Source organism: Lampetra planeri, chromosome 15 (assembly GCF_965212315.1).
Source record: "Lampetra planeri chromosome 15, kcLamPlan1.2.h2, whole genome shotgun sequence".
Taxonomy (NCBI): Eukaryota; Metazoa; Chordata; class Hyperoartia; order Petromyzontiformes; family Petromyzontidae; genus Lampetra; species Lampetra planeri.
Genome location: NC_136121.1, coordinates 13630263 through 13645240, shown reverse-complemented (window position 1 = coordinate 13645240; position 14978 = coordinate 13630263). Strand labels below are relative to the sequence as shown.

Genomic DNA, 14978 nt, shown 5'->3' with positions numbered 1-14978 from the left:
CCATCATGGGCTCGGGGGCGGGGCTTGCCTTGTGCATGATGACGTCATGCACAATCGGACTGCGGCACGAGGAATCCGATGAGCTGCAAAGCTCTTTACTTACATATGTCCAGTCGGGGCAGAACGTTACAACAAAACCAACGATGCAAGCAACACGACAGGAGTGCAAAGTGTAGCAAACGTAAACGAATCACTTAAAATATATACAAATAAAACTACATTCTTTAAAATGTCTTTAAATAAAGACTCAACACGTGAGTCAGTCACACTGTGTGTGGCCTTCAAATAAAACATTTAATAAGCGACGTTTCGGAAAACGATCCTTCTTCAAATGGGCCGTCCATAAATGACGTCACGCTATTTGGGACGATTTTTGACCCCCCCCCACCCTCGTAACACGGCGTCACAAAAAGTCAGACCCCCCTCAAATATGACGTCACAAAGCTCTGCCACCCCCCCCCCCCACAAATAAAACATGCTTCAAATCGCTTTAAACTATTGTCATTGTAGTGCGTATTTAATGCACTCTGATGTTGCAGGAGAAAACATTTATCAAAAAGTCTATATTTATTTAAAGTTGCGCATTTTGATGTGACATCACATTTCTCACCCCCCCCCTCGTCACACATCGTCACAAATGTCTGACCCCCCTCCCCCCCCCCCTAGGTGCGTGACGTCATTTATGGACGGCCCCATAGCACACATATAGTAGGCGACGCTTCGGGCGCTGGCCCTTCATAGCCCATGACGCGCACATTTAGAGTGAGCTATTGTTTTGTTCAGGCCACGGTGTTAGTGGAGGGCGTGTTGAGGAGTCTGTGCTGTGTTCGTTATGCGCCACTGACACAGCAAGTAGCAGCATCGACAATCGCTTTCTTCTTGCTAATCGCAACTCCGATTAGCCCGGTTGGTTACGTACGGTGCTGCGAAATAAGTTCAACTTACTGGACATCTGGGGGGGGGGGGGGGAGCTTTATGGCTCATCGGATTCCAGTGGTACGATGTGGGCGGGGCTCGCCTCGTTAACTCCCGCAGTGACGTCATTACGATGTAGGCGAGGCTCGCCTGTTTAACTCGCGCAATGACGTCATGATGTGGGCGGTGCCCATCTCATGGTTTAACTCGCGCAATGACGTCATCCGGATGGGCGGCTCCCGGTTCCCGGGCTCCAGAGGATCCGGTTCCAAGCTGGAGTGGAGTTCGGTGCCAGCTCAGAGGGCTTTGTGCGCCTCTGCGTTAGAAGCTTCATCGGGCATAGAAGTGCAGTACAACACTCGATTTGTTTTGCCTGCGCTGCCCAAGCGCCGCCCACGATGTAGCGCCGTGGCAGGCCACAAGAGCCGTGGTTGTGCATGGTGGTCGCCCATTCAATCGCTATCCAGGCTGCTTGGCTTGCTCGAAGTGACACATTCCTGCCGATTGTAGCCATAAGCAATCATAACAAGAGTTGATCAGCAGAGGAGGAAAGCGTCAAGTTGCCAGCAACAAACAGCACGATTACAAACGTCAGGATTCTTGAATTGAGCGACGTTATAGGGGCTTGATGAGATGATGGGAAAAGATAAGGGCCATGGCCCGAAACGTCGCCTGTGCCAGTCCAGTATATATTAAAACAATCTTTTCGCGCAACAATTTAGGTTCAAAATGAAGGCAATGCAATTCCTGATTGGGTCTTAACTTTGGAGCTTTCGTGACTGCAAGAATTATTCTTTGGTTATTTCGGTAAAGTCACGTATAAAGAAAAAATAATAAATAATAGCATCCTGATTGGGGTTGACTCAACTCATTACCCCTTTAGGGATCAATACACCAGGTAAGGCCCACTGATCGAACCTCTTTTCAGCAGCGACCTGCCCACAAGTGAAAGCTCAACGAATAGGAAATGTATAGCAGCCAAATACTCTACACGCGTGTTGATTCTAAATGTGGACGGAGGAACCACACGACCACGGAGAGAGAGAGACGCAAACGCCAAATAAACAACAGCAGCAGGGAGTTACCATCTCACCACGGCACCACGATCCACGTTGTGGGGATAGGGGATAAGTGGATAGAAGCACGCATCCCCGTCATGGTAATGTGGAATTTCCACCACTGCCTGTGCAGGAGGACTGTAAACGGGCGAAGATCATCGCTGTCTGAGTTGTTTGGCTGAGCGAGGAAGACTTTCGTTGTTGTAACTTCCTTACCCCGTGTCCCGACTGGACGTCTGACAAGAAAACTTCGTGGATCATCGGATTCCCTCCGCCAGTATAGATAATAATTATAATTATTAACACATTCAGATTCAGAAATGAAATACAAACATCCCTCCGCCCTGGACTGGACGGGGCCGCCACTGGGGCTGCCTGTTCATCACCACCATCAACATCAATCAACATCATCATCACCACCATTAACATCAACCACCATCGTCATCAACCAAAATCAACCACCATCATCATCAACATCAACCATCATCATAACCACCATCATCAAAATCAACCACCATCATCAACCACCATCAACATCCACCATCATCAATATCAACCACCATCAACATCATCACCACCATCATCATCAACCACCGCCGCCACTGCCGTGGGGCAGCGCTCGTCCCCTGCTGGACCCGGTTCCGGGCTCGAGACCGCGGCTCGCCCGCTCCGATGAACGTGGCCGCTCCGCTCCGCCGCCTTCTCCGCTCCGCCGCCGCCTTCAACTCCGCGACTTAAACGCGACATCGGACGCCGTCGGCTCGGTCCGTCGGTCGTGCGCCTCTCGTCGCTTCCAGCGGCTGCCGGGTCGGTCGTCGTTCCCCGCCTTTCGAGCACGCGGTGGAGGTGAAAGGGCCGAACCCATGCGCCGATCCCAGTGAAAGGTACGAGAGCGATCCCGTTATGTAATCGATGATGATGATGGATCGAACCGGACTCGTTAATCACACCACCCAGCAACGTGTGTGTGCTGAGAGGCCAAGTGGTGCATCTTGCAATTCGACAATTCTCGGACAAAGCAACTGAATGGTAAACTCACTAGCATCTGAATATCTTTAATAGTTGCTGTTCATTGGCCATGGGAAATAAAAATAACAGCAAGTCGTGGGGTGGGTAATGACTGGTCTCGGAGCCATTGTTTAAAGGCCTCCGCGTCTACTCTCATGGTTATGTTGAGTTGTTGTTCAAAGGGATTACGGTGATTTGTCATCTCCAACTTGTTTGTAAAGTTGTTAAATTGACCGAGTCTTAAACCAGGAGACGGTGTTTGATAGAGAACAATAGTTAATTAAAACGTCGTGTTTGTGGAATTTGGATGCTTGCTTGTTTGGGAGAGAACAATGGGGTGAATGTTTAATAATTAAGCCAAAATCATAGCAGTGGGCAGGTAACCGCCGAGAGCCTGGGATAATGGGATAAAACTTAGGAGCAGCCCGTGATAAAATTGGCTTCTCAAGTGTAGATGGTCTCCTCAACCTCGGTCACAGTGTTGTTTTTCACTTTAATTTGCCAAATTCCATCTCTGACGAAACGACTTGATGTGATGGACACGATGTTACCACTGTTACATTGCTTTTATGGCTTTGTTTTGGTGATTTCGAAAAGTTTTTTGGTTTGGCCATGTTTGTTTATTGTAGTACGGAGTTAGACTGATGGCTTTAATCTAAGTTGTCTTGTGGTTGTTGTTGTTTGACTTGCATCCCACTGGGATTTTGCACACAGCGTTGGTGTACGGTACTTTTTTCTGGAATTTTTGCTCTTTTTTTTCCTGGATTTTCAGTTTGCACATCGTCACATAGTCACTTTAAGATGTTTTTTTGCTCATGTTTTAGTTTTTGGTTTGTTGCGGTTGCACCCGATTCCAGAGCCGAATGGCTCACAGGGCTATACCTAATAAATAAACTTGAAAAGCTTCGTGTAGGCAGAGGCCTATTGAAGTGACCTCAGAAGTAGTTCTGCATTGTCATCTTTTGGTGGCTGTTCTCTTACACAGGTTAATCCACTGTTGTCTGCAATGCCGAATGGAAATGTTTTCATCACATGATAATATGATGTCTGTAGCGCTGTTGGGATTTCAGTGAGGGGGGGAAAGGCAAATCAAATTGTGCAAAATTGCATCGGTGCCTGGATGTATGTCAGTGTTAGCGCTTTAACTGAAGGTGGATCAGTTCGTCTTGTTTGTGGAATGGAATTGTTGATAGGCAAATGATTGACAAGACGGGTGTAGGTGGATTTTGAGCATAAAAAGTTGTGTTTGTGTATTTAGAAAGAGAGTGACATTGAGATATCCTAATGGAGTCTATTTGGAGCTCTGAAAGCTCCGTGCCAAGCAAAGAAATGTAGATATTGCATCCGAGCGCTGTAGTAACAAGAGCTGAACCCAATTGGGAAGTGGCTGTGATTAAAGTCTTAGCGAGAGCTTAACGTTACAAAAGTTGGATAAAGTAGAGAGTGTTAATCACGCAAAGTTAAAGCGAACTGTTAAACACATCCCCGTGTCTGTGCTACTCATAACTTAATTATCCATGACCTCGACGATGAAGCCACGCCACGATGTTGTGCTTTGCTCCAGAGGTGGGACAAAGTCATTGTTATGCAAGTCCAAGTCGAGTCGCAAGTCATCAAATTCATGACTCGAGTCTGACTCGAGTCCAAGTCACATGACTCGAGTCCACATCTCATAGGTGGGACAAAGTCATTGTTATGCAAGTCCAAGTCGAGTCGCAAGTCATCAAATTCATGACTCGAGTCTGACTCGAGTCCAAGTCACATGACTCGAGTCCACACCTCTGCTTTGCTCTAACAGTGGTGTCAGAGCATGGATAAAATTATAGTACTCTTTGTCCTTATTCTATGGTTCTTTCGGTAAAGTCCCGTAGATAGAAAAAACATAATAACAATAAAATAATAAAAATAAGGTGAATAAAAATAATACAAATATCACGACGTTTCGATTGCAACACAAGCGGTCGCCATCCTATTATTATAGTTTTTCTGTCTACGTAACTTTACCGAAAGAACGATAGATTATGAATTCCTGCAGTCTAGAAAGTTTTAAGTTACTATTTGGCCTTGTCTCTGTCTACCTCTTTTCCTCTTTCCTTCCCTTTAAAAAAAACATCAACAGTTTCTCTGTTGGGATTGTTTGGGAAAGACATTTAAGCCTAACCCTGCCTCCTTCTTTACCAACCCGACCATTCCTGGGACATCCGGTCCCAGCCACTGTAACTTTGCAACTGCGGCGATGTCGAGGATGATTCTGCTGCGCAAATGCTCACTGGCTTCTCATTTGCTGCTGGACTCGCCAGAGCTCTTACGAAGCGAAACACTGCTCCATCCACTGCTCCATCCACTGCTGGATGAGGTCTTTTCAAACTGAGCATTGCTGAAACAGAGGCCAACCGAATAGCTGAAGACAGTTTTGCGGTATTTTATTATTTTGGACCTCATCTTGTTTGTGCCGACAGTAACAATATCGTGCCAGTAGAAATATCTCCGTGGAATTTCTATTTAAAGCTTTCGTGACTGCAGGGGTTAATATTCTTGGTTCTTTCGGTAAAGTCACGTAGAAGGGAAATAATAAAATAATAAAAATGAAACAATTAAATTCTCACGACGCTGTGGTTTTCACACCTGATGATGATTGCTTGTGTTGGAATCGAAACGTCGTGAGAATTTAATGGTTTTATTTTTTATTATTTTATTATTTCCCTTCTACGTGACTTTAGCGAAATAACCAAGAATATATCTCCGTGGAAGTCGAGAGCTGCCCCACCTGCCTTATAACGTGTTAGTCCCCCTGAATCAGGGATATCGCAAACCAGCAAAGCTGGGTACTCTCAGCGTTTGTTAAAGTGAACCGTCAGCTGATCTAGCCCAGAGTGAACAATGTGAGCAGGGGCCCATGCTTCCCAATCCCCCATTGTTCCCTGTTGATATTGGATTGTAATCCCCACTGCCAATTCACCACCACCCTGCCTATTTATCTGAGGACTATTTCAGTTCATATCAAGCGCCACAAAACATGTATGTATGCAGAAGCAGAACACATGTTAGCAGGAGAGTTGTGTATAACTCTGCAGTTTAGCCAGTTACCCAGCTAGTTTTGTCGACAACGGACCCACAGCCACTAACAATAGAGCCATTGGGGTGCAGAGGAGACCAGCCAGCAGCCAGCCAGGAAACTCGAGGCCTATATTATTCTTAATAATAGTATGATAACGGCCCTGGAAAGATGATTGTGGCTAACGTAGCCTCGTTGTGTCCAGGAGAGAAGACTGAGAAGAACCACTGGTACATTGGGAGGAGCAGAATGAAGGGCTCCGTACAGAATGCCATGGCTAAGGCAGTGCCGCAGGCCTCTGAGGCCGCACCCGACGCTGTGTCAGTGGGACCAGGACACCTGGAGGCCACCAAGGACGGGGGCTGCGAGTTCATGGTGCCTGAGTCGTGGAGGCACTCGGTCAGCCAGGCCTTGCTGGCGCTGTTTGAGAAGGAGCAGCTGTGCGACGTCACAATCAAGGTGAGATGCCTACAAAGGTTCGACTGGGTCACTCCTGGGTAACTTTGTGTTCATCCGGTGAGCCGGGCCTTGAGTTAGGCCTCCTGTTCATATTGTAGGTCAGTCAGCTATTACGGTGGGCTATGTACGGTGTGAAAGAAGCTCAACGTACATACATAATGCGGATACCATTCTGACTGTTAATGAAAGTAAATTGGCTTGGGCAGGACAAGTCGCTCGAAGGGATGACAGTGGGTTGTCATGACTGACGATGGAGTTGCAGCCAGGGCAGTTCACGCGCCCAAAGGGGATCAGCTAAGTGTGTCAGGCTTGTGTGTGTCTTGTTGTCAGAGGCGAATTCATAACGGGGTTGTTCGTGCTCTCGGCATCAGGTGGGCGCTAAGCGGATCCCGTGCCACCGTGTGGTGCTGGCGTCAGCGGTGCCCTACTTCCGCGATATGTTCCTGTCGGACATGCTGGAGACGCGGCAAGGGGAGGTGTCACTCCAGGACCAGCAGCTGGAGGAGGGTGCCGTGGAGGCGATAGTGCGCTTCGCGTACGAGGGCCGTGCCCGGCTGGCGCCCGACGGCGTGCAGGCGCTGCTGTACGCTGCGTGCATCCTGCAGGTGGAGGTGTTGGTGGGCGCCTGCTCCACCTACATGCAGAGGAACCTGGATGCGTCCAACTGCCTCGGCGTGCGCGCATTCGCGGAGATGCACAATCTGAAGGTTTGGATGGGCCTCTTCCCAATAGCCTTGCTCTATGAGAATGGCGCAAATTCCAAATGTACGAAATAGTTATTAGGGTGCCTGGGAAATTTTATAGGATCATTGAGATGCATTTTTGTTTAAACTGATTGGTTTTGGTTTATGGCTTTTTTGAGACACGAAAAATATTGAGAAGTAGTTGGAAGCCCATTGAGATTAATTGGCTTCCCCCTGCACCCACACAAACACTCCTTCCCAGTGGCATGTGATTATCTGTTCTATGATTTATCAACAGGGCTTACATCACATGCTGTTGTTAATGGTGTAGCGGATAAGCAGTGGTGTGACCGATAAGCCAGATTACCAAAATCATCCATTGATCAAATAGTCTTTGAAGAATTCTCAAAAGACATCATGCTGAATGAACGGTATTTGAACAGCTATGTACTACTCATAAAATAAGTATATTCATGTCATATTTAAGCTGTCACTTTTGCTTCAGAAGTATCATATTAGCAAGCATTTTAATGTTCATTTTATTTTTTATTTGAAACTGCAGTGTAAGTTTATTGTTTATTTTCTGCATATTCTTGCCATGTTGTTAAAAATGTATTGTGTTATATTAATTTTCACACACAGCTTGGGATCTTTTTTGATTTTACGTTTCGTACTCCGCCCACAGAAGTTGATGTCGGCGGCGGATGACTTTACGCGGGAGAACTTTGGCGCAGTGGCGGTGGCGGAGGAGTTCTTGGACGTCTCTCCGTCCCACCTGGTGGCCCTGCTCTCGTCCTGCGACCTGAGCGTGGTCGGCGAGGTGCAGGTGTACGAGGCCACCATGCGTTGGCTCCGCAGAAACTCGCAGCACCACGAGCGATGGCTTCCCACCATTGCCGAGCAGGTGACCCAACCACTGTCGCTGCTTCACTGCAGCCTGTAGGCCGCTCCATCTTTCTCCCATGGCAAGAACAACTATATTGTAGGTGACATTTCGTGTGATGACCCTTCTTCATACCATGTAAAAAATAAGGGCCACAGCCTGAAATGTCATATATTATATATTCTTGGTTTAAGGCAGTGATATTTACAAACACTTAGTTGTCCTTTTCCAATGCTGCCAATGCATCATCGCCAAATATTTAGTAAAAAGATGAGGTTGTTGGAACACCGTGTTAGCAGTTCTGGTCATGTTCTCCCTCCACCTTGCCCGGTCCTCAGCTTCATGGACCAGCCAATTGTGGTTTTAAGCACATCCAGTCTGAGCATGTTCAGAATACATGTTTTTCTTGGGGGCCTATGTTCCCTACCTTCAACGTCCACTGACTAACGTGGTGAAGTTTGTATATATAATTCTCACGACCCGTACTGAGTGGACGGGCCCTCGTTCAGCAGCGTCTTGACCAAAGGGCTGTATATGTATGTGTCTTCGTGGATTAGCATAGTCTTGGTGAGGTGGGTCTCATGTTTGAACGATTTCCACTTTGGAGGTCCGCTTCCCGCTGCTGCCGCTGGACTTTCTGATGCGCACGGCATTCCGCGAGGAGCTCCTCAAGCGCAACATCCGGTGCCGGGATCTTTTGGACGAAGCAAAGAACTTCCACCTCCACATGCAGCACCAGGACGAGCTGACCGAATTCGAGTTCTCTGTGCGCACCACACCGCGAAAGAGTGCCGCCGGTACCAGCATCTTCAACTTAAGATTTAAAAAATTTAAATAAATTCCCCAAAGTTTGTCCTGATTCTGCAATAAGCATGATGTCTTCAGCTGAACTCTTGCAGAGCAGTGTAACCCTTTTTGTTAGCCCTGCTTGATAGGATCTTAGAGCTACCTCTGAGATATATTCAAGTGACTTCACAAAGTAGGGACAACAATTTGCTACACTCCCTGGCACACAGTAATGTTCATTGCACGACAGTCAAACTGATATTTGTTTTACTTACAGCTGGAATTAAATTGAGTGTGATGGTCTTTATGAACGTACTCATTGGTGACCATGCTAAGATCATTCATCCCAGGATCTCCCCAGAGCCATCTCCATGCATTGACCCGTGAGCCTCCGATAAACAGTGGTTATTATAATAATAACACATGCTCACTACCATCAAGGACCACACAAGTTGTAACATGTTTGTATTAAGGATGTGAAGATATGAAAGTGTCAGCTGGAACTTAACTGCGGACGTGCCTAATAATATCTGTCCTGTGCTGTTGACACGGGAAGGAGTGCTCTTCTGCGTGGGTGGCCGGGGAAGCATGGGAGACCCTTTCCGGAGCATCGAATGCTATGACCTGCAGACTGGAAGCTGGTTCCTCGCTGCCGAGATGAACAGTCGCAGGCGACACGTGGGCGTCATCTCTGTGGGAGGTGAGTTGAGCCCCTAGGAAGCCTGACTCTGCTGATGAGACCCAGAAGATCTAAACGGGTCCAGATTTTCCTTGCTTTAAACAAATGTTGCTGGATAATATCGGCTTGGAAATCCAGTAGACTGAAATCTATTGTTATTCATTTGTTGAGATATAGAACGGAGCTCTACTAATTTATGCGTTTACCTTAGGAATACAACTTTCTTAGCTGGTGTTATCGCAGGAGAAGGATGGCCTGGGTTTTGCGTAGAATGGGGGATGAATATGTACAATGTGTCATCTATTTGTATTGTTTCTCAAGCAATCAGTCACCGAGTCACGAGTGAGAGCAGCCCATAATAGAATAAGTGCATTCGTCAAAATGGCACGAATTAGCATGGCGTAAGATATTTTCCCCTTTATAGCAAGCACACTTAACCCATGAGGTGGTATCACAATGGCTCGACGTGGATATGTTTTGTATGTTACGCCAGGAGTAACAATACGATATGTAAATTGCTGAGATCATGTTTGAACAATTTGGATAGTTATTTTAGCGCATGTGTACTTGGCCGAGCCAGGCCACAGTGTCATGGTCTGCTGTCAGTCCTCCATACAGTGTGCCCAGAAGACAATTCTCAACAATATGCATCATAATGTGGACGTGTCCACATTTACAGGGCTATCCCAGATGCCCAACTGGCCTTGTTTGCTGTGCACTGAACAAAGGGATGTTGTAATTTCTGCAGGGAAAGTATATGCGGTGGGTGGACACGATGGCAATGAGCACCTGACAAGCATGGAGATGTTTGATCCTCTCACCAACAAGTGGATCCCCAGGGCCTCGATGAACACCAAAAGGTACGGGGATGCAGATATATGATGGTGATAATATCTTTTGCCTGTGGTCAGGTTGCCCGGAAAGTGGCCAATCTTATGAGATGATCAGGATTGAATCTGGATAGTCCTTACATGGGCGACCACCATGCATCAAACAGATGCTGGAGGCTGCTGCGGGGCTTTGTTTTCAACAGAAGGCAGTGCAGCAAATACTCTGTTGCGTTGTCCTGTTCTCCAACGTTTATGCTGCCGATCTTCACCAATCTGTACTGACCAGCTTGGTGAAGTATGGTCAAATAACCCCCACAACTTTTGCAAGGCTTAGGGTGGGGGGGGACCTCTCACCTAGCAAGATACATCTACAATATAGGTGAAATGTGCTACATTTACATGCCGAACCTACGCCATTGTCAGGTCATTGTCACCGTCGGTGTCACCGTAGACGAGGAATAGCTCTGGCGGCACTGGCATCGGGCCCCATCTACGCCATCGGGGGGCTGGACGACTCGGCCTGCTTCCAGACGGTGGAGCGATACGACGTGGCGGCCGACTCCTGGAGCACCGTGCACTGCATGAACCTGCCGCGTGGGGGCGTGGGCGCCGTCGCTCTTGGGGTTCGTGTCCCGTTGCCTCTGAGCACAGCCTGGATTGCAATTCTTGGGGGGAATTGGCCTGCACCTCAGTGCGCTCGCTGCAGACCGGCGGTTACTGTGCACTTAAGCATAAGAGTTTGAAATTAAGGTTTGAGAATTAGAATTAAGATGAGTACAACAGGATAGGTTTACGACGTTAAAAACTGAAATGGACAGGACATGGAGCCAGGATATCAGGTGACAGAAAGATAAACTTAGCAATGGAATGGAGGCTGATCGGAGAAAGGAGGATGAGAGGTAGACAGACACTGAGATGCTGAGATGAGATAACAAGATCTGGAGGACCACATTAGATGGAGGTGGTTTGAGGTTATGAAGAGTCTTTGGTGGAGTACTTTGCCCAGCAATAGGATGGTAATGGCTGAGATTTGAAGCCAAGATATCACAGGTTCTGGCTTGATATTCTGGCACAAGTGGTCGTGCGTGGTGGTCAACCTGAGCCACACAGTCATCTCACTTTGCTTTTATTTTCAGCGCTACATCTACGCGGTGGGTGGGAACAACGGGCAAACATCTCTTGCGACCGTGGAACGATACGACCCTCCGCTGGACAAGTGGGAGGAAGTGAAGGGAATGAAGCAGCGTCGGGCTGGTGCAGGTGTGACTGTGCTCAACCGCTGCCTCTACGTTGTGGGTGAGAGGGAGCACCAACATTTGAACCCAGGCATCCTTGTGTAATAAAATAATTGGTACATTTGATATTCGCACCATTCTTAAAGCACAAGGCTATCAAAAAGGTGCTATGTTTCACACATTAATACTACGTGGTAGGAGGGGGCGATATTGCTATTTGTTTTTTGCAGTGAAGTAATTTATAAATAACTCTTCCCGATGCGAGAAATTTCAGTTGTGTTATTCCAAACTGAAACGTACAATTTTACATGGATCAGTCATTGTAGTTGAGTTGTACGAAGAGTATTCTTATGGGACAATGGTCAATTTGTATTACATGAATTGTATTATCTTGGCAGGTGGCTTTGATGACAATGCACCCTTAAACTCGGTGGAAAAGTACGACCCCCAGAAGGACCGGTGGGAGGAGGTGGCAGATCTCACAACGCCACGTGGAGGCGTAGGGGTGGCCACACTCATCGGAAAGATTTTTGCAGTAGGAGGCCACAATGGCAGCACCTACCTCAACACGGTGGAAGCCTACGACCCTCTCACTAACAAGTAAGCACACCCCCATTCGTGCAAAGTGGCTTATTAATTCAGACGAAGTAATCTGATCATATTTTGTGGTCTTATCATTGCTCAGCGGGGCTGTAAGTGATTTCAGATTTTCACTCAGGGTACAGGTACAGTGGCATATTATCGAGTCTTACTGAACTTCAGAAATAAATTTATTTCCGTATTCTAGAAACAGTTTGTGGCGGCATGCATGAAATCCGTTGTACAATTCAGTTGTTTTTTTACGTGTAACACGTGGTGGGTTTTGCAGGTGGGAAGCAGTGGGCTCTATCTCGCAGTGCCGGGCGGGAGCTGGAGTGGCCATCTGTGCCTGCTCCATCAAGCAAATCCGAGAAGTCGCACAAGGCACAGGGGGAGTTGCCGACTGCATGTGACCAAAGTGTGCACACGTGGGTCTCTGGAGCACAGCCACAGTTACAGTGGCATTCTCTTGTTATTTTCGTGGTATTTTCCCAGTTTTTGTTTCAATTGTGCTGTTACAGTAATTTTCACAAGGTGACATATAACACTTGGAACTCTTGCAGAGCAGTACATACTCTGTAAGTGAATGGCCAGCAGAAGGAGATGTCATGGAACTGCTTCTGAAGTCCCTGAATGTTACCCCAGATGCAGTGTATAAACGAAATGTTACGCGATGGGTTTATTTGTGTAGTCATTGCTGATTGGATTAAAGCTTCAGCTCACTACTGCTCTTAGTGTTTAACCTCACAGTAGCTTTTGTAAGATGGTCAAGTTGTAAAAGCTGTGATATTAATGATTGATTTCCAATGTGTTACAAGTATTCTTCAATCAATATATGCTCCATTATTGTATGTAGTGTTTTAGCTAGTACAACTGCATGTTTTTTTTATTTGTTGCCACTTTAAAATGGAAATCTCATTGTAAACATGAAACAAGAAAACTTTTCGCAACGAGACTTCAGAAACTGTAATGTTTCGTTTGAAATTAAATTCTATTAATCTATCTTTGCTAATAATTCAATTATATTTCCATTATTTACATTAATATGAAATGTTTACTATTGTATCATATGATCTCTTGGCGCAGCTCGAGAGCTGCATGTTGCTAAAGAAGGTTATGAAAAGGAACACATGTTCACTGAATTGTGTGCACTTTGGTGATGAGTTGCACTTGGCTTTAAAAAGTTACATGTTACATACATGGTGTTGTGCCTAACACTATTTAAATACGAGTCGTATTTGACATTTCACGTTTTGTAAGCTCATGCTGTCAATTTGTTATTGACCTGTATAAGCCATATGATGTTTGTGTTGGCATACTTTTCATATACATATACATAAACAGTACAGCCCTTTTGTCGCTATACTGCTGGATGAGGGCTTTCCCGGGCCTTGTGGGTCGTGGGGATTATTTGACCATACTTCACGATGATCATTGGTCGTTCGTGAAGTCAGGGAGCATACAAATGTGGTAGCATAGAAGAACAATACAATACATTTTTCCTGAACTGCCCTCTCTGCTGTCCGGAATGTATACGTTCCTTTATATGCCTGTAATTGAATGTCAATGCTTTACATGTATCAGTGTGATGCTGTATTAAGAGATTGCACATTTCAGGGTTTCATGTCTGCTGCCATAAGAAGATGTTGGAGACAATCCTCTTAAATGAGCCACATGCCATATAAATCACATGGAAGTTATAAGAAGCCATCGTGTTCTATGTAAACGCTACTGAAAGTAATTTTAGTTTCGTTGTTGCAAGTAAAAAACAACAATTGCTAGAAACTGTAGTTTAACACATTCATGTGCACCATTTGTTAACAAATGCTTCTGTGAATGTTGCTTACAGAAGCTGCTGGATATATTCCTGTGAAGGGCCAATGATTTAAACCTCTTTACGAAAAATATATTTTGTAAGCATATTCATGCGCACCACTGGAATTGAGGTTAAAATGTCGTCTTACGAGTATGGATTTAACAAGGCTGAATTACTGAATATTTTCCGGGTCGCTGGTAGACTGGTGTAAGCTAGTGGCCACAGCCACAGAGAGGGGCGTGCTGGATGTGTTGTCAAGTCTCGTCATATTTACCGGTTAACTGCACCAGACAGACCCGGCTAAACGTAAGCTCTGGATGTAAAATAATAAGAAATAAACTATTTAACAATTGAATGGTTGTGTGGCATTTGCGTGTGGTCCTGATAAATAATTGTGGGTTTTTTTCTTTCAATTATGGGGTTATGTGTATAAAAAGTGGGACTAAACGACACACGGCAACATTTCCTGTAAGCAGTGCACATGAATGTAGGTGCTAAATTGGCCAGTTTAGAACTGATAACCACGTGCTATTGAAAGGTTATGTTAATGCAAGTACTGGACTGTGGAAAGTGATGCGCTCACATCAAGTCATGTCACGCCAGAAATTTGAAAAATTTTAAAATTTCAAAATTTTCTTGCTGTGGATTTCACACCTGATGATGATTGCTTGTGTTGCAGTCGAAACGTGATAATTTTATTTTATATTTATGTTATTTTATTTCATTATTTCCCTTCTACGTGACTTTACCGAAAGAACCAAGAATATAAAGTGAACTTTATACGCTAAATATAATAACCAGAGGCGGTAGCCTTTTTTTCAAAGGCACCTGGCTCATCACGAGTCAATGGTTTTCACTTCATTGATGTAAACAAAAACACCTGGCAGGTTTTAGGGGCCGTCCATAAATGACGTCACGCGATTTTGGACGATTTTTGACCCCCCCCCCCGTCGTCACACAAAGTCAGACCCCCCCTCAAATATGACGTCACA

General features: G+C 45.9%; 1 protein-coding gene across 2 annotated transcripts; it reads left to right on the top strand.

Annotated features, from left to right (window-relative positions):
- Positions 1 to 1151: 1151 nt before the first annotated feature.
- Positions 1152 to 14341, top strand: KLHL8 (kelch like family member 8). Of its 2 annotated transcripts, none has more exons than XM_078601191.1 (11): positions 1152 to 2857; positions 6242 to 6495; positions 6867 to 7202; positions 7864 to 8082; positions 8669 to 8858; positions 9404 to 9547; positions 10275 to 10386; positions 10808 to 10979; positions 11493 to 11652; positions 11990 to 12191; positions 12460 to 14341. In XM_078601191.1, the coding sequence occupies exons 2-11, from the start codon at positions 6286 to 6288 to the stop codon at positions 12581 to 12583; spliced, it is 1869 nt and encodes a 622-aa protein (XP_078457317.1). In that variant the 5' UTR covers positions 1152 to 2857; positions 6242 to 6285; the 3' UTR covers positions 12584 to 14341. The 2 variants fall into 2 exon arrangements, with proteins under 2 accessions (XP_078457317.1, XP_078457318.1); XM_078601192.1 differs by lacking the exon at positions 1152 to 2857 and adding an exon at positions 2886 to 3002.
- The last annotated feature ends 637 nt before the right edge of the window (positions 14342 to 14978 follow it).

What these genes read in the sequence shown, in the direction of transcription:
- KLHL8 (XM_078601191.1), top strand. Translation starts at nt 6,286, where the DNA reads ATGAAGGGCTCCGTACAGAATGCCATGGCTAAGGCAGTGCCGCAGGCC. An exon ending in ACCGCGAAAGAGTGCCGCCG is followed by an intron (nt 8,859 to 9,403) that starts GTACCAGCATCT and finishes TGACACGGGAAG; the next exon opens with GAGTGCTCTTCTGCGTGGGT. An exon ending in GGGCGTCATCTCTGTGGGAG is followed by an intron (nt 9,548 to 10,274) that starts GTGAGTTGAGCC and finishes TAATTTCTGCAG; the next exon opens with GGAAAGTATATGCGGTGGGT.